At 43.7% G+C, this 20,005-nt stretch overlaps 1 protein-coding gene across 4 annotated transcripts in view; it reads right to left on the bottom strand.

Moving 5' to 3' along the window:
• Positions 1-20,005, bottom strand: part of FYN (FYN proto-oncogene, Src family tyrosine kinase) — a 245,068-nt gene that overhangs the window by 33,614 nt on the left and 191,449 nt on the right. For all 4 annotated transcript variants that reach the window (XM_029047552.1, XM_029047556.1, XM_029047553.2 and 1 more), the window contains 3 exons: positions 17,633-17,812; positions 15,702-15,778; positions 15,463-15,616 (listed from right to left, as the gene is read on the bottom strand). In XM_029047552.1, the coding sequence (XP_028903385.1) occupies positions 15,463-15,616; positions 15,702-15,778; positions 17,633-17,812 (411 nt within the window). The remainder of the gene's footprint in view (positions 1-15,462; positions 15,617-15,701; positions 15,779-17,632; positions 17,813-20,005) is intronic.

Here is a 20,005-nt window from a genome sequence, read left to right as displayed (position 1 = left end):
ACAACCCCAAATAGGGGAGTGCCTGCTGGGATTATTCCTTCAGCATGAAGGTTTTTGACCGAAGAACCACCCAGAAATGACTCTGACGTAGTGCGTTTGGCACCTCAGCAGACAGACATATTTCCTTAATGGACGAGAAAGTTTACGGTCAATTTTGAACAATGCCAGGGCCTGATTCGAATGATACGGACGTCTTTCCACTAGAATCAACAAAAAGTGGACTGGAAATATGCCCTTCCTTCCTAAAACTAAATTTGTACTTATTAGTGCAGCTCAATTTGGGGAGCAAAAGAATCAGGTTTAGGAAATTAATGGTTGATGGGTTTTGGGACAGAATTGCAATTTTCCTCAGAAGCTTGACTCTCCAGGATATGACACAGGCTTTGCTAAATCCTGACATTAATCTACAGTACACTAAGCAGCACTAACATTGCTCTGCGGGGAAAAAAAATGGTGGAGAAACGAAATTCCCATTCACTGGTATGGGAACTGGAGTGCAAGAAAGAGGAAACAGAAACCAGGCATTTTGTTTGGGGATATTGTTTCCTCAATCTGCTGACAAAATGATGGTTCTGGGGGACTCTGTGGGGGAGAAGGAGGCTGGATTTAGGCACCACCCCTCCCCCCAGCTGGAGGCAATAAAGACTTTAAAATCTGTATAGCTTTCAAACGCAATTTTGTTTCTTGATTATCTAGATGATGAAAAAGCAGGAGTTACTTTTGCCAACAAAGCAAGACAAGGGACGCCAAAATGACAGTTTTTGATGTTTGATGGCAGTCTGCATTTCCTATTTGCACACTTTAAAAATCACGAAGCGTGACCATCTGCTTCTTTCTTGATGATTACCAAGAAACGCTACATGCATAGAACTAACCGCTTATTTCTGACCATTCTCAAATAACAGACAAATGGCTTTGCCTAAACATCACAAAGGAAAAAAAAAAGCCCGTTTGGAACAATAAAACAGGACTGTCGTGCATCAGTAAAGATGGAAAGGGCACAAAGATGCCAGAGGGACCACATTTCCAATTCTTTACTTGTGGCAGAGCCAGAGGGATCCAAATGTGGTGAAATGGAAGAAATTCTTCTTCCTCTACATCAACTCCCACTCTCTCATAACAGTTTTGATCTTGAAAGAGACAATAGATGAGGAGAGGATAGATTCAGGGTACTTAATTTGGCAATGGCATCATCTAGTATTCAACATTTTCTTAGTTCGGGGAAAAATCAATCAATCGATCAATGGTATTTATTGAGCGCTTTCTCTGATCAGAGAACTGTACTAAGGGATGACCTGAATAATTCTATTGGGCTTCCAGCCAATCCACTTGCAACGTTTGAGCAGCAAACTGGGCTCCGAAGCCCCAAAGCAATCAAATTCACCAGCATCTATTCCACCCTAATCTTTCTCAACCTCCCAGTGTTTTCATCCTGTGAACCACCCCCTCTTCCTGGAAACATTATCTAACCTTGACTTCACTGACACTGTCCTCTCTGGGTTCTCCTCCTATTTCCTTCTCTTCCTCCCATCCTTTACCTGTGGGCTTCCCTGCAGGTTAGTAATACTAATAATGATCATTATGGCATTAATGATGTGTATATACCTATATTTCTGTTTATTTATAATGATGCTACTGATGCCTATTTACTTGTTCTGTTGTCTGTCTCCCCACTTCGAGATTGTGAGCCTGTCTGGGCAGGGATTGTCTCTATTTGTTGCTAAACTGTACTTCCCAAGTGCTTAGTACAGTGCTCTGCACACAGTGAGGGCTCAATAAATACGACTGAATGAATGAATGATTCAACATTTTTAAATTGAAAGCCTGCATTTAAACCCTGTTTTTGCTAGTTCTCACTATAAGCTCCAGTAACTCTTAGAGATGGTCATAAATTCATGATGATTTACATAATGTTGGTATTTGTTAAGCGCTTACTATGTGCCGAGCACTGTTCTAAGCGCTGGGGTAGACATAGGGGAATCAGGTTGTCCCACGTGGGGCTCACAGTCTTAATCCCCATTTTCCAGATGAGGGAACTGAGGCACAGAGAAGTTAAGTGACTTGCCCACAGTCACACAGCCGACAAGTGGCAGAGCCGGGATTCGAACTCATGAGCCCTGACTCCAAAGCCCATGCTATTTCCACTGAGCCACGCTGCTTCTCTAATTTACATACTTATTGCCCCTGGAAGTGAGGTATGGCTTGGTTAGAGGTTGGGTTGAGTCGGTCCCCAGAAATCAATGTTTGGCTAAGAACCAACCCTAATCTAGGCTGGGCCCTGACTGATGCATGGTGCTACTCTAGAGTCTTGTTGCTTTTTCCTTCCTTCCTCTCTTGATTCTCAGTAGAAGCAGCACAGCCTAGTTGATAGAGCACGGGCTTGGGTGTCAGAGGACTTGGGTTCTAATCCCACCTCCGGCACTTGTCTGCTGTGTGACCTTGGGCAAGTCATTTCACTTCATTTCACTTAAGACTGTGAGCCCCATATGGGACAACCTGAAAACCTTGTATCTACCCAGCCCTTAGAACGGTGCTTGGTACATAGTAAGCACTTAACAAACATCGTTATTATGGAAGAAGCAGCGTGGCTTAGTGGAAAGAGCACGGCTTGGGAGTCAGAGGTTGTGGGTTCTATTCCTGGCTCCGCCACTTATCAGCTGTGTGACTTTAGGCAAGTCACTTCACTTCTCTGTGCCTCAGTTACCTCATCTGTAAAATGGGGAATAAGACTGAGAGTGCCACGTGGGACAGGGACGTGTCCAACCTGATTACTTTGCATCTACCCCAGCACTTAGAACTATGTTTGTCACATAGTAAGCATTTAACATATACCACAATTATTATTATTATTACTTGTTTTCTCTGGGCCTCAGTTACCTCATCTGTGCAATGGGGATTAAGACTATGAGCTCCAGTGTGGGCCATGGACTTTGTTCAACCTGATTACCTTGTATCTATCCCAGCACTTAGAACAATGCTTATCACATAGTAAGCACTTAACAAATACCACAATAATTATTATTATTGCTACTTGACTTCTTTGGGCCTCAGTTACCTTATCTGTTAAATGGGGACTATAAACCCTATGTGGGTCATGGACTTTGTCCCACTTGATTAGTATGTATCTACCCCAGCGCTTAGAACAGCTTTGACACATAGTAAGAGCTCAACAAATTCCATTATTATTATTATTAGTAGTAGAACTTGTCCTGCCAGAAGTTCGGCTATTGAAGGAGGAACAAAGAGGAAGATATGGCAGGGGTGTTTTGAATTGAAAGGGGCAGGGCCTGAAAATTATCTGTGGATAGGAAAGGAGGAAAAGGTTAGGGCCCGGAGATATTGGGAAAGAAGATAAGAGGAGAAGGTAAAGAAACACCGGTATATGTGAGGAGATTAAAACTAAGTATAAAAACTGAAAGGGAGCCTGTGACATTTAATTAAAACCCAACAATGACTCTGGGAAGGAACGTATGGGAATTATTCCTTCATTAATATCTTGGAACCAATACGGTACATTCAAATGTATTATACCTTCCAAAAGTTGAAGGAAAATCTGTCAATTAAATGAGGCCTCTTCTTCCCAACAATGATTTTTCCTATTAGTATTCTTCACACCAAGAAAGCTCATTTCGATAAAAGTATCACGTCAACACAGTGTTCATTTAATTGGATGTCTTTCACATAGTTTGGCTTTTCACAAAGGTCTTCAGGAAATCACAGATATCAGTGGGGAGCCAGATGTATAGGAACACAAATGTTTCATATGCAAAGCACGAAAGATGAATCTGAAACATTTTAGTTTTAATAGACTATTGATTTGCCTTAATCACTTTTGCTGCAATCATAGGAAATTTAGCTCTGATTCTGTAATTCCCAATTCTGTTTTTTGCCCATATCTGTCCTAAGTAGATTTTAAGTGCCGGGCTCCATTTGTCAGGAATCGCCTTAGTCAGACAAGACTGATATTTTAGGAGTGTTTAGTAGTACTTCTGCCTCAGAAATCATGATGGCAGAATAGCCGCCTCAATCGATCAATCAGTGACAATTATCAAGCACCTACCGATTGCTAGGCACTATATTAAGCTCTTGGGAGAGAACCACAGATGCTGAGACACGTTCTCAGCCCTCCAGGTTTACAATCTCCTCCTCTAGATTGTAAATTTGTGGTCAGGGAATGTGTCTGTTATATTGTTATACTCTCCCAAGTGCTTAGTACAGTGCTCTGCACACAGTAAGCACTCAAAAAATTTGACTGATTGGAAACAAACTATTTACAGATCGAGACCGTTCGGGCACTTCAAACACGCCAGGACAAAACAGCGGCAAAAACAATTGATATACGGATGAATTTGCAAGTAAAATACGTAAGTAACGACATCTGTGTATATACTGTGAATATAAGTGCCAAGGAAGGGAGCTTTTCTGAAACAACTGGGGTGAGGTGAATTCGTTGGAGAAGGCTCTTTTGGAGAAGATAGGATTTTTAGGAGGGCTTTAGTGATTCGGAGATGTGGTCTGGTGATTTTGGGTAGTGGAAAAAGAAACTCCACGTAGTCCTTGCGTGAGATAGGGCTCAGGAGAGTTGAAAGTGATGCACAGTTAGACGGAGAGCTTAGGAGGAGCAGCATGTGCAAGTTGGGGAGGACAGGGAGGAGCATTTCAACTCTAATGCATTTTAGTCCTTACACGTTGAACTGACACCAAATCGGTAGAAGACTTCCCTCATGCCCCATCTTTCAGCTGGCTAATGAAGCAGATTTCTTCAGGTCAATAAAAAACAGATTCTGAAAATTTTTTCCAAATTGATGGTAACCTTTTTTTTAATGTTATTTGTTAAGCGTATGTCAAGCACTGTTCTAAGTGCTGTAGAAGGTAATCAGAACTTAAACAGTCCCTATCATACATGGAGCTCACAGTCCAAGTACTGGATCCCCATTTTACAGTTGAGGAAACTGAGACACAGAGAAGTTAAGTGACTTCCCCAAGGTCACACAGCAGGCAAGTGGCAGAGGTGGGATTAGAACCCAGGTCCTCTGACACCTAGGCCTGTGCTCTTACTACAAGGCCACAGCGCTTTGCCTGGAACCTCTATGTATTTTTATTTTGTTGTTCACAAAGAGTGCAGGAACCAGTAAGAAATTGCCAAGAGAAAACAAGGAAGTCTGATGCCTGGTTAAACTTGATCTGTCCCAGGATCACAAAAGTGTATCTTGGAAGGCTTGCTTAGTATTTCACGGGGAAAATTTGGGATTTATTTTGAGGTAATGTTGCTAAATTTCTCTACAATAAAGAAAGATCAGGAATCAAATTCACAGTTTTGAACTTATGAGAATCAGTTTCTTCCTGCTTATTTTGGTCAAATCAAATGAGTAATAATAATGATGATAATAATAATCATAACGACATTTGTTAAGTACATACGATGTGTCAAGGACCATTCTAAACACAGGGATTGATACAAGCTAATCAGGCTGGACACTGTCTCTGTCCCACTTGGGGCTCACAGTCTTAATCCCTATTTTACAAATGAGGCAACTGAGGCACAAAGAAGTTAAGTGACTTGCCCAAGATCACACAGCAGGCAGGTGGAGGAGCTGGAATTAGGACCCAGGTCCTTCTGACTTCCAGACCTGTGCTCTATCCACTAGGCCATGCTGCTTCTCTAGTACTATTAGTAGGGAGAACTAATTTCTGTTAAAATGGCAACTGTGCTTTTTGAATCAGAAACCTGATGAAATTAATATTTGATTAGTTCAGTCATCCAGGGTTCCTGCTACACACAGTTATTAAGGCCAAATAAGTTCTCTATTAAAGAATGTGTTAATTCATGCAGGATCCAATTTTTATTAACCGTAAATAATAAACCTGAAAATTGCAATGAGTTTGGATTTAGCCAAGACTGATTTCTTTAAGGGTTTTCCCTAGAAAATTAGCTATTCAATTTCAATAATTGGGGCTGAGTACTTGCAATCATTTTTTCTTCCTTTTTATCACACAACTCTAATGCTTTCCCAGCTGTATTAAAAACTGAAAATTAACCCACCCTTATATAAATTCTTACGTTCTAAAGTTATCAAGGTTGGGAAATAATTTTTTTCTACAGGATTGCTGCCTTCTTTACAAAACAAAATTTCCAAACAATTTTGACTTGCCTGGCTAGGCAAGTTTTAGGAATATGTTAGCTCGTTGCTCTAGACTTTAAGCTCACTAGGGGCAAGGAATGTGTCTGTTTATTGCTATATTGTGCTCTCCCAAGCGCTTAGTACAGTGCTCTACACAGTAAGTGCTCAATAAATATGACTGAACGAATGAAATGGAGAAGCCACAGTCTGCTGAGTGATCTCATATGCAGCTGTGAAATACATGAAATCATATTAAATGTTTTGTGCTGCCCCCAAAGAAAAGAAGAAACCTACAGTAAAACAGAACACTGAGACAGAAAAACTATTCTTGGAGCGGCAGCATCACTGAGTACATGGTGTCGGATTCACCAGGTGCCTTATTTCAAGGTTTCGGATTTAAAATCAGTACTATTCAGTCTCTGTAGCACTTTTTACTTTATTAAAAATAAAGGTCATTCAGGATATAGAAGGGATTCCCAAAGTAGCAGCATGACCTAGTGGATAGAGTATGGACCTGGAAGTCAGGAGGACCTGGGTTCTAATCGTGGCTCTGCCACTTGTCTGCTGTACGATCTCAGGCAAGTCACTTTACTTCTCTGTGCCTTAGTTACCTCATCTGTAAAATGAGGATTGAGACCGCGAACCCCATGTGGGACAGGGACTGTGTCCAACCCGATTTGCTTGTATCCACCCCAGCACTTAGTACAGTTGCTGGCACATAGTAAGCACTTAAGAAATACCATTATTATTATTATTATTTAGCAGTATGAAAGCCACCTGCAGCATTCACAAGAGGAACACATAACAGGTCACTGTCTCTCAAACACTTCAATGCAGGATATTTTGGGTGGCAAATAATATAAGATATGAGAGTGTTCCTGGTCAGCAAGACCCCTGAAAAGTAGTGCATACTGTTAGGTATATCTTATCAGAACCCCTCCATAAAATCAGGATGGGGGTGCTCTACACTTTTCCTTTTTTGTTTTCAATGTTTAACATTGACACCTTACCAAAACTTAAATCTTAAAATGATTACCTCCAACTGCATCTGTCATGTTTTTTAAAGTCTTTTCCAAATGGTTTCCTTAGGGCTACATCTGCCTTCCCCTTTAACCCTCCCTTCTTTAGCTAATTCATTCATTCATTCAATTGTATTTATTGAGCACTCACTGTGTGCAGAGCACTGTACTAAGCGCTTGGAATGTACAATTCGGCAACAGATAGAGACAATCCCTGCCCAACAACGGGCTCACAGTCTAAAAGGGGGAGAAAGACAACAAAACAAAAACAAGCAGTCAGGTATCAATACCATCCTTATCCATCCATCAGCCCTCCTGCTTCTGGACTTTAAGATACACCTTTACGGCTTCGTCTGTTCATTTACTGAATTTTTTTTGCAAATTCTTTATTTCTATAAACCGTTTCTTCTTTTTTTCTCTGCTCTGGTTCAGTCTTAATCTTCTGAAAACTAGCTACCTAAGCCAACTGAGAGTTTGAGAGAACTCTCAGCATCTGAGAAATCCTATTCAAAAACTGCTCAGCGCAAATGGTGAAGGCACAAAAAGGCATTCGATCGAGGCGCATCTCCTCCAAGAGGCCTTCTCTGAAGAGGCTCTCATTTTCTCTTTTGCCCACTCCCTCCTGTCACCCCTGCATTCACCTTTCCCTCAGCCCCGTAGCTCTTATGTACCTATCCATAATTTATTTCAATCGATAAATCAATCAATTATTGAGAACTGACTGTGTGCTGAGCATTGTACCAAGCACTTGGGAGAGTACAATGTAACAATGAGTTGACAGTCTATTTATTTATACTAATGTCTGTCTCCCCATCTAGGCCGTAGGTTCACTGTGGGCAGGGACCATGTCTACCAACTCTGTTATATTGTAATAATAATAATGTTGGTATTTGTTAAGCGCTTACTATGTGCCGAGCACTGTTCCAAGCGCTGGGGTGGATACAGGGTAATCAGATTGTCCCACATGAGGCGCACAGTCTCAATCCCCATTTTACATATGAGGTCACTGAGGCCCAGAGAAGTGAAGTGACTTGCCCACAGTCACACGGCTGACAAGTGGCAGAGACGGAATTCGAACCCACGTCCTCCGACTCCCAAGCCCGTGCTCCTTCTACTGAGCCACTCTACCAAGTGCTTAGTAGAGTGCTCTGCACACAGTAAGTGCTCAATAAACACCACTGACTGATTGATATTTAGGAGTGCTTACTGTGTGCAAAGCCCTGAACTAAGCACTTGGGAGAGTAAATACAACCAAGCCTGCTTTCCTCCAATAAGGCTCAGAGAACCGGACTAGTCTCTTAAACCTGTGATGAAAAACCAAGAGGAATACTCCTCGGCAGAGGGAAATTAATATTACGTTTGGATCAGCGGTTGCCCAGGAAGGAGAAAAGTACTTGAACTCAGTCAGACCCAGGGTTGATATCACAGAACTGAGTGAAACTACACTCTGAAACCGGCACACATGGGAAGCGGTGCCTGAAACACCTCTGGAGAAATCGTCCCTCAACTGAGCGAAAGTTCATATATGAAGGTTTTGCAGTTGGCCAATCACGTATTATGTAAGAGAAGCAGCGTGGCCTAGTAGATAGAGCACAGGCCTGGGAGTCAGAAGGACCTGTGTCCTAATCCCGGCTCTGCCACTTGTCTGCTGTGTGGCCTTGGTGAAGTCACTTGATTTCTCTGCGCCTCAGTTACCTCACCTGTAAAATAGGGATTAAGCCTGTGAGCCCTGTGTGGGGCAGGGACTATGTCCAGCCCGATTACCTTGTATTCCTTCTATGCTTAGAACAGTGCCTGGCACTTAGTAAGCCCTTAACAAATACCAAAGATACCGCGTATTTCAAACTTTCCAAACATGCCCGAAGGCATTTGTGATTCTCTAAAAAACCTACATGTCCCCCTAACCCAGAAATGCCATGAAATAATTCTCAAGACATGTGTCTCTACTGTTCCTTTGGGATCTGGCCAATGTGTCAGAATTCCTTCAATCGTATTTTGAAATGGCCTTGCTTGAGTCTATCGCCCCACTGATCAACGGTATTTACTGCGTGCTTTCCTGTGTGCGGAGGACTGTACTAAGCCCTTGGGGAAAGTACAATGTAATATACTATATATAATATATAGTATATATGTATATATGTAATATAGAGAAGCAGCGTGGCTCAGTGGAAATAGCACGGGCTTAGGAGTCAGAGGTCATGGGTTCTAATCCCGGCTCCACCTCCTGTCAGCTGTGTGACTTTGCGCAAGTCACTCAACTCCTCGGGGTCTCAGTTACCTCATCTGTAAAATGGGGATTAAGACGTGAGCCTCACGTGGCCCTATCTCCCTACTACCCTTCCTTTCCAAAATCCTAGAACGAGTCGTCTACAATCGATGCTTAGAATTCCTTAACTCCCATTCTCTCCTAGACCCCCTCCAATCTGGCTTCCGTCCCCTCCACTCTACCGAGACTGCTCTAAGGTCACCCATGACCTCCTTCTTGCCAAATCCAATGGCTCCTACTCCATTCTAATCCTCCTCGACCTCTCTGCTGCCTTTGACACTGTTGACCATCCCCTCCTCCTCCACACCTTATCTCACCTTGGCTTCACGGACTCCGTCCTCTCCCGGTTCTCCTCTCACCTCTCTGGCCGGTCATTCTCGGTCTCCTTCGCTGAAGCCTCCTCCCCCTCCCATCCTTTAACTGTTGGAGTTCCTCAAGGGTCAGTTCTTGGCCCTCTTCTGTTCTCCATTTACACTCACTCCCTCGGTGAACTCATTCGCTCTCACGGCTTCGACTACCATCTCTACGCAGATGACATGCAGATCTACATCTCCGCCCCTGTCCTCTCCCCCTCCCTTCAGGCTCGCATCTCCTCCCGCCTCCGGGATGTCTCCACCTGGATGTCGGCCCGCCACTTAAAACTTGACATGAGCAAGACTGAGCTCCTCATCTTCCCTCCCAAACCCGTTCCTCTCCCAGACTTCTCTATCACCGTGGATGGCGTGACCATCCTTCCCGTCTCTCGGGCCCGCGATCTCGGTGTCATCCTTGACTCGTCTCTCTCGTTCACACCACACATCCTATCCGTTACCGAGACCTGCCGGTTTCACCTCTACAATATCGCCAAGATCCGCCCTTTCCTCTCCACCCAAACGGCTACCTTACTGTTACGGGCTCTCGTTATATCCCGGCTAGACTACTGTGTCGGCCTTCTCTCTGACCTCCCTTCCTCCTCTCTCGCCCCGCTCTGGTCTATTCTTCACTCCGCTGCCCTCTCTCCACTCTCCTACTCTCTCTCTCCACGCCTACACTGATCCTTGGGGACTTCCATAGCCACAGAGATGTTCCTGACGACCCTTCCGCTACCCACTTTCTATCACTCCTCAACTCCACCCACCTCCTGCTCCAGCCCACCTCACTCACTCACCAATATGGACACACACTCGACCTCATCATCTCTAGCCACTGCACAATCTCTACCCTCACCAACTCTGAAATCCCTCTATCAGACCACAACCTCCTCACTTACCTGCTCTCCCACACACCTCCTCCCTGTAAATCTGTACTATTCCCCCATAGAGACCTCTGTCTTTGACCCCATCCAATTTTCTCAAGTCATCATGCCCCACTTAGCCTCCATACCCAAACTACCTTCCCTGGATGACCAAACTGACACTCTCAACACTACCCTCTCGACTAAACTCAACCTCATTCGCTCCCCTCTCCCTTCGTCGACCTCATACCATTAAGTCACAGCCCTGGATCACCTGCACAGCCCGTCTCCTCCGCTCTTGTGCACAAGCCACAGAGCACTGCTGGAGGAAATCTAAATATCAGGCCCAACTCCTTATCTTCCCAACCAAACCCCGTCCTCCAGATGACTTTCCCATCACCACCATCCTTCCTGTAGATGGCACCACAGTCCTTCCTGCCTCACAAGCCCGTACCCTTGGTGTTATCTTTGACACCTCTCTCTCATTCAACCCACATATTCAATCCATCACTAAATCCTGTTGGTCCCACCTTCATAACATCGCTAAAATCAGCCCTTTCCTCTCCATCCAAACTGCTACCATGTAGACTACTGTGTCAGCCTTCTCTCTGATCTCCCCTCCTCCTTTCTCATCCCACTCCAGTCTATTCTTCACTCCGCTGCCTGGCTCATCTTCCTGCAGAAACGCTCTGGGCATGCCACTCCCCTTCTTAAAAACCTCCGGTGGTTGCCTATTGACCTCCGCTCAAAACAAAAACTCCTCACTCTAGGCTTCGAGGCTGTCCATCACCTTGCCCCTTCCTACCTCTCCTCCCTTCTCTCTTTCTACTGCCCACCCCGCACGCTCCGCTCCTCTGCCGCCCACCTCTCCGCTCCTCTGCCGCCCACCTCCTCACCGTCCCTCGGTCTCGTCTATCCCGCCGTCGACCCCCCCGGGCCACGTCCTCCCGCGGTCCTGGAATGCCCTCCCTCCTCACCTCCGACAATCTAATTCTCTTCCCCTCTTCAAATCCCTACTTAAAGCTTACCTCCTCCAAGAGGCCTTCCCAGACTGAGCTCCCCTCTTTTTCCTCCTCTGCTCCCTCTACCCCCCACCCCTTCACCTCTCTGCAGCTAAACCCTCTTCTCCCCCCTTTCCCTCCCCTCCTCCCCCTCTCCCGTCCCACCCCCTCAGCACTGTACTCGTCCACTCAACTGTATATATCTTCATCACCCTATTTATTTTGTTTAATGAGATGTACATCACCCTGATTCTATTTATTTGCCATTGTTTTCATGAGATGTTCTTCCCCTCGACTCTATCTATTGCTATTGTTCTTGTCTGCCCGTCTCCCCCGATTAGACTGTAAGCCCATCAAAGGGCAGGGACGGTCTCTATCTGTGGCCTATTTGTACATTCCAAGCGCTTAGTACAGTGCTCTACACATAGAAACCGCTCAATAAATACTATTGAATGAATAATACATCACTCATCCTAACCTACCTGGATTACTGCACCATCCTCCTTGCTGACCTACCAGCCTCCTATCTATCCCCACCCCTGTTCAGTCCATACTGCTGCCTGGATCATTTTTCTACAAAATGTTCAGGATATGTTTCGCCACTTCTCAAAGAACTCCAGTGGTTGCCCATCCACCTTTACATCAAACAAAAACTCTTCATTGTTGGCATTAAAGCACTCAATCATCTTGCCCCCTCTAAACTCAGCACGATACTCTCCTACTACAACCCAGCCTGCGCACTTCGTTCCTCTAATGCTAACCTCCTCATTGTGCGCCTCAATCTTGCCACCGCCGACCCCTCGCCCATGTCCTGCCTCTAACCTGGAATGTCCTCCCTCCTCAAATCTGACAGACAATTACTCTCCCCTCCTTCAAAGCCTTATTGAAGGCACATCTCCTCCAGGAGGCCTTCCCTAACTAAGCCCTCCTTTCCTCTTCTCCCACTCCCTTCTGTATCTCCCTGACTTGCTTCCTTTCTTCTTCCCCCTTCTCAGCCCTACAGTACTTTTGAACATATCTGTAATTTATTTAAATTCATGTCTGTCTCCCCCACCCTCTGACCCCCAGACTGTAAGGTCGCTGTGAGCAGAGAATTTTGTCTTTTTATGGTTGTATGGTACTCTCCCAAGTGCTTAGTACAGTGCTCCGCAAACAGTAAGTGCTCAGTAAATACGATTGAATTAGTGAATATATGAGAGGTTATAAGCTGATGACTGTGCTCTAAAAGCTCCTATATAAGAAGTTGTTCAGATGATTAATCTGGGAAGCACTACTGAATGAAGAGGACTAAAATTAGACATCAATCTAAACCTGGTATGCCCTACAGAGAACCAAAGATCTCTATCAGAATTAAACTGTGGCATCAGAGAGTTCTGTTACCTAGGCAATGTACTCTCCAATGATAAAACGCTACATAAAGAGATAGACAACTTAAACAAGAGGGCCAGCATATCCTTTGGGAGAGTGACAGTGTGTATGTGGTTCTGGTGGGGTAACGGATTTCATCACAACCAGACGTCTACGGAGAATTGTAGTGTCCAACCTGAAACATTTATTAAATGCCCATTTGTTGTGTAACTAGATGGGTGAATTTTGTCTTTTCTGTTATTTTTGTACTTTTATTATTTCATCATCCCACTCTGTCGGTCGCTAACCCCATTCTCAGGTTAATCTTAGATTCTGAACCTCTGGAGGGTTAGGGAACATATCCAGTTCTAACCAATGTATTTTTTCCTCAGGCTTACTATTAAGCACAAGCTGAAGGCTTAATACATAATATTATTAATACTACTAATGCAGCAGGTCTGAGAAAAGCACACCACCAATGGGTGAAACAGTGCCAAGACATTATTTTGGCAAATCAAGGGGCAATCTACATACAATCAATCAATAATGTTCACTGAGCACTTACTGGGTGTGGAGCACTCCTCTAAACTGTAAACCCGTTGTGGGTAGGGATTGTCTCTATCGCTGAACTGTACTTTCCCAGCACTTAATACAGTGCTCTGCACACAGTCAGCGCTCATAAATATGACTGAATGAATACTAAATGCTTTGGAGAATACATCTAAGATACCACCCCCCCGCAATTAAGGAGCCGATATATACATATATGCGCATATATAAGTACATTATTTATTTGCACAGATACCCACATAGGAATAAATGCAATCTATATAATCTTCAGTATGTTGAAGAAGACATAACTGGCTGTGAAATTCACCTAAGAGTATGTTTATGTGTGAGCCTGAAAGACGGTCAAGTTTTTCTAAAGATCAAATATTTTAGGACCTTGGATTTAACAGGGAGGAGGTGGTTGGCTAAGATGTGAAAGGTCACACACAGTGTGATACAGTCTATATTTTCTTCCAGTTCTAGGCATTTGCATTTAATATAATTTATAATCTATGGAGAGAGTAAATTAGGAGTGCGGGGTTGGGGAATAACTCATCACCAACTAAAAAAAAAGCTACACACCTCTCCAGCTCCTCTTTCTCTGACCTAAGACTCCCAAGAGAGATGTGGAGAGTCCACCTCACACCACCCCATCAGACTGGCTTTATTCTTGTATAAATCTATCATTTTGCCCAGGACTTTTGACCTGGAGAATCATTCTGTTCCCTGATCTGAGGTAGTCACAGTCGTTGTAACTTCCGTGTAAGGTTATAATAATTTCCTGGCCAAGATATGTCTTAGGGGGTTTTCAGGATCCAGTATTTCCCATCACTCTGCTGCATGTTGTTGCCTCAGTTCACATCTACATCTCTCCTTGAGCTGCCAGCTCTAACTGGGTAGTTTGTCTGCTCTGCTCACAACACACCATCTGGTCTCAGCCCTGGGCTTGTGTTCTTGGCGAGAGAACAAGAGCTTCCACGTGTTGGGAAAATTTAAGAGCAAAGCTGCCTGACCTGCATATATTCTTGAACATTTATTTGCTATCTGCATAACCTGACATTAGGTTAGCCTTCTTCCTTAAAGCTTGCGAGCAGTGAGAGCAGGTTCTCAGCTGAGGAAGAACAAGAGCAATAAATGAAAGACCACAAATGGAGAAAAACTTATCAGCCAAGCCAGCTGCCTCAAAATGCTTTATGAGGTATTGTTTCTCCATACATCTGTCCCTGTTCACTGGAAGAGATCTCATTAAAATAAACATCCCTCTTCCTCCCCCCATCCCTAAAATGAAAAACAAAACAAAACAAACACCTTTACATTTCAAGGTAGAGGCCACTTGCTGACCCCAAATGCCTGTTATGTAGCTTAATAAAAATGGACTCACTGACCAGCTTTTTTTCCTAAAAAAAGCATCCACCACAATCGTGGCACATGAGGGAAATGAAGCGATCTCTCAACATCCGAGAAGCTTTGGGATGTTGTATCAGTGGAGGTGCTCCAGCTTGAAAATGTTACTTTTGTGGTTCCCTGTGCCCAGAGCTTATTTCCATTAAAGTCTGCTTGCACCTCAGGGGACCCTTGACATAAATTTCCAGATGCCCTGACTTTTCAAACCCTACCAACTTCAAAGGCCGAGGACAGCATGCCAGCGTGCTAAAGGGAAGGGAGAGGAGGTGGGATTTCAACATCAGCCAGAGGGTCCATGGCAGAGATCAATGAATAATTTCTCCTTCTTCTAGGGCTGAATATACAGTACCTCATTAACGGAACTGCCAAGCTCCTGCCATTCTGGGAGGAGCACATTTAGCAGAAGTATTACACACTTCTTAATGTGGTTTTCCAAGAAGATGGAGGGAGATGAAAAATATTTACTAAACGAGATCGGCTAACTAGGAGGTTTTTCCCTTGCTTTAAAGGAGATGATGATTAGTGATAACTTGGCTCCCACCTTGTCTTGCCGTGTATTCATTATCTTCAATCAATCGCGCTAATCCAAAATCAGCAATCTTGCAAATCAGACCATTCCCCACAAGGATGTTAGCTGATCGCAGGTCTCTGTGAATATAATTCATTCGCTCGATGTAAGCCATCCCTGCGGCAACCTAGTAAAACATGGACATGGGTGAGTGTCCCATTCTATATAGAATAGTGTGGCCACTACGAAGGAGTGATGTGACTGAAATATACCTGGGCTGCCATGTCCACAAGATTCGGGAGTTTAAGGGCTCTTCCTTCTCCATCTTTCAAGAAATCTAGCAGACTTCCTGCAAATGAAAGATAATACCAGTTTACCTTAACCAGAGAAGCTCGCAAGGGAATACGCGGGATATGTTCAGTTTTAGCATTTTGAGGGTCAAATTTCATGTGGAAGAACGTGCCAATTTCTAAAAGAATCAAATGCAGTAGATAAAACATTCACAGTGTAAAGCCATAACTCATCTAAAATAAATGATTCCTTTTGTCATTTCATCTCCTTTAAGAAAGAGGATTATACGAAGATCTCAATCCACAATCCCTGGACCCAGAACTAGTATGATGGGAGCTTGGGGAGGGGGAAACAGTTAAGAAGATTTGGCTTATATACTTATACCAACAGAAAGTCCTGATGGAGACCAGGTAACAACAAAGAGAAAGAAAATTTTCTCTAGTTAAAGTTGAGCACTCAAGTCTTATATCAGAGATCGAAAAAATGACGGTGGAAAATGAAGCCAAATAGGTTCAAGAATATTTCCTACACAGAAATAATCATTTTCAAAGGCTGCTTACGTGCAATGGTTACCCCCTGAATTTTTATACTTCGTTTTATACTTCTTTGAAGGGGAAGTCAAAGGACAAAACGTGTGCCACAAAAAAAAAAATCCCAAAATGAGATGCAGTGTCCCCGTTGTATTTTCTTCTAGATTTTTAAAAATTCCTATTTGGTTCATCAAATCTGAACATATATTTTAGATTAAGCCTCAGCAATATGGCTCTGATATGAGCAAAAAGTAAGTGTCCTTTAAAGAGCATGATTTCTACGATTAAGAAAGAGGCAGGAAAAAATAAGGGAGTGATTACTCATGATAATAGTTTCTGAAGTGAACTGAATCCAGTCTAATTTCTATGATTTGTATTTTCCTATGATCTTTTGGTGCTGATCACTGTGAAATGCAAATCTCAGCCAGATTTCATTCAAATTAATAGCAGAGGAGTATTGCACAATAGAGAGTATTAACATTTAGGTTCTTGGAGGAGTTGGAATTCCTGATTCCTAAGGCCTATAGGGAAATTAGGGTGGTAGGTTATATATAAGGACCCACGGATACAGAAAATGCTCTTTGAAAAATAACTTTCCATATCCTGCCGCACAACCCACAAATGTAGTTACTTGTCAGAGCTTCAGGAGCCTCATAAATTATATCTTCCACATTTTCCCATTTGAGCTACATAAAGCTAATCCTGCCCCCAGCTCTACCCCCTTCCCTAAGACTCCGAGGTTTCCTACACCCCGAACTCGGCCTTTGACATCCACGCCCCTTCATTTCCTGCAGATTTTTGCTGCTCCAGATCTCCTAGCCACCTTGCCTTCCTACATCCAGTGGCTTCAAAGCTGGAGTCCAATGCTAGGGATGGCTGGGATGGACAGGAGAGAGCAGGCAGTGGCAAAAATGAAGAAGGAGGACACAGGGGAGGCCTCGCATCTCCTCTGGGGAACCCCCCTTTACCCCCCTGAATCCTCCCTTCTCCTGTTACTGTCTGCTCTTGCCCTGGCCGGCCCGGTCTGGGCGGACAGGACCGTTGGATTTGGAAGGGGCTTCTGCGGTGGTGACAGAGGCTGAAATCGCGAGCCCGCTGCATTGAAGCACATGAAAAAATGACAAAAATATAACCAGAACTGAATGTTGTGCAGACTGAGTCGGGAGCTGGGGGAACCGGGCTGGCTGCCTCGAAGGATGAGGTTTTTCCCCAGGCAAATTCATTAAATTCAAATAAAAGCGGAAGAGATTTCCACCATGTTGACGGGATACAACTATTGTGAGTTCTTGATTTATGCAGAAACTAACAGAAAATCAGGTGGGCAGCTTCATTTTTCTTCGCGCTCTGGACAAAATAAGTGAAAGCGAGAATCATTACCCAACCTTTATTCATGTATTCCGTGACAATGTAGATTGGTTCTTCAGACACCACAGCATAAAGCTGGACCAATTTATCATGCTTCAGCTTCTTCATGATCTGTGCTTCCTCTAGGAATGATTCTGGGGACATTGTGCCAGGCTTAAGAGTCTTAATGGCCACTTTAGTGTTCCCATTCCAGGTTCCTGCAAACAACCCATCAAACATAGAGTCAGACCAAGTTCCTCTGGTGTAGAGACCGACCGCTTTACTAAGGACTATCTGCCTTAATTTTAGGCTCTAAGTTAAAAAAAATCCTAATAAAAAAGAACCCCAGGATATAAAGGCAAATGAAGATTACAGACTTTGTCAAGTATATTTTGCGGGAAAAAAAACCCCAAATAATTTTACTTGTACTAATTTATAACCAAGGATCCAATTCTCTTTTTTTTTGGTTATATTTTTGATCCCTCCCAATTTAGTAAATGCTCTTTTATTTCTCTGGTTTCCACGTCTACGAGTATGCATCCCTGATCATGGCAGGCCCAGGGGAATGAGAGAATCACCACTTGACAGCTGTTTTTGAGCCAACAGAGGGAGCACTGGCCACGGAAGAGACACAAGCGCTCTCTTCTGGGTTTTCAAGAACAAAACAAGCTGAGGAATTTTGGAATGAGGAGGTTATTTCCAAAAAGATTTCCAGCATCTTAAACAGTGCCAAGTTTAATCTTTATTAACTACTTGACGCCGTCCTGGAACAGCCATGAGGTCACCACCGAGACTCCCCATGCCAAATGTGCCATCACTTCAAGAAATGCACACAGAAAAATTCCCAGATTTCATTGACGGACAACTCCGTTAGATAAATGAATCCTGTGAGCTTAGGGAAATAACCACCAGAAGTAAACTCAAATTAATATCTGGTTTCAGATATATGCTCGTGGTGCCGGTTTTCAGGTAATGATCTAAAGGCAAGCCTTATTATTGTTATCGACATTAGGCTCGTTCGAATTTTGAATTTGTATTTGTTTTCTCATTGTACAAAAGGAAAAAAAACTTTTTAAAAAACTACTCTATGGCTAACCAAACAAATTATGTGAAACTGAAGACTTCAATTTAAATGGTGATTTAAATATTTATGTATAGGTGAGAAAGGCGATGTGAAAATGTATTTTTGAATCCTGTAGGTCGGGATAACTCTGTAACTCACTAGAAAATGAGATTTTTGTAATTGTGCTATGCAAAACAGAGAATTAAAGAGCGAGAAGTAGTAGAAATCATCAAAGTTTCTCGCAGAAAACAAATGGGATTTTAGACAGTTTAGGTAGTTTCCATTATTTTCCATGGGGCTGGGGCAGGTTAACACATAGCCCTTCTAGGGCTCCACTATTACTCCCTCCTTTAGAGAAGCAGCATGGTGTAGTGGATAGAGCACAGGCCTGGGAATCAGAAGGTCAGGGGTTCTAATCCTGGCTCTTCCACTTGTCTGCTGTTTGATATTGGGTAAGTCGCTTGACTTCTCTGTGCCTCAGTTACCTCGTCTGTAAAATGGGGATTGAGACTGTTAGCCCCACAGGGAACAGGGACTATGTCCAACCCTATTAGCTTGTACCCACTCCAGCTCTTAGTAAAATGCCTGGCACATAGTAAGCACTTCACAAATACCATAGTTATTATTATTTTTGTTATTTAGGGCTTTTGGGCCAAGAAGGGCTGAGTCCCAGCAGCTGGGACTCACTAGAGCAGAAACCAGAAGTGGGTTGGGTTTCTCTTTTAGGGGCCACAGTCACACACAGTAGTTTCACATATTCCTGGTGGGGTCCTGGGTTGCTAAAACTACAGTTCCTAGAAGTTCATAGGAAAGTGTGCAGTAGTGGGCTTCTGACTGAATCTGGGCTCACTTCTGGTCCGGTTCCCATCCCGTCCAGAGCTCTGTATGCTGTAGTCTGTGGTTCTGCTCTGGGCAATCTGGGCATAGGTCAGGACCAGGGTTGGCCTTGGGCAAGACTCTCTGAGGGATCTGCAAGCATTTGGATCTGCCCACAAGTCTCCAAGAATTGAGCTAATTCAACAAAACCAATTAGGTAGGTTTGGTCAAGCTCTAACTTGCCCTCCACTCATCTCACTTTTAGGGACTGAGGAAAGATGGTTTGAGTGAATATGTGCAGTTGATTTCCCAGGACAACCATGCCCAGGAGAGCACAGTGGATGTATCCAGCAGTTGCTCTTTGTACAAGAGGCCCAGACCGAACCCACATCAGATGCAAACAGTGTATTCTCGGGATTCGGTTCAGGTCAGGGCAAGAGTCTGTTATATTGTACTCTTCCAAGGCTTAGTACAGTGCTCTGCACACAGTAAACACTCAATAAATATGACTGACTGGTCTAGGCAGTGCTTT

The sequence above is a fragment of the Ornithorhynchus anatinus genome, chromosome 19 (genome assembly GCF_004115215.2).
Source record: "Ornithorhynchus anatinus isolate Pmale09 chromosome 19, mOrnAna1.pri.v4, whole genome shotgun sequence".
Classification (NCBI taxonomy): domain Eukaryota; kingdom Metazoa; phylum Chordata; class Mammalia; order Monotremata; family Ornithorhynchidae; genus Ornithorhynchus; species Ornithorhynchus anatinus.
Note: the sequence above shows the minus strand (reverse complement) of the source record. Positions and strands in the feature narration are given on the sequence as shown.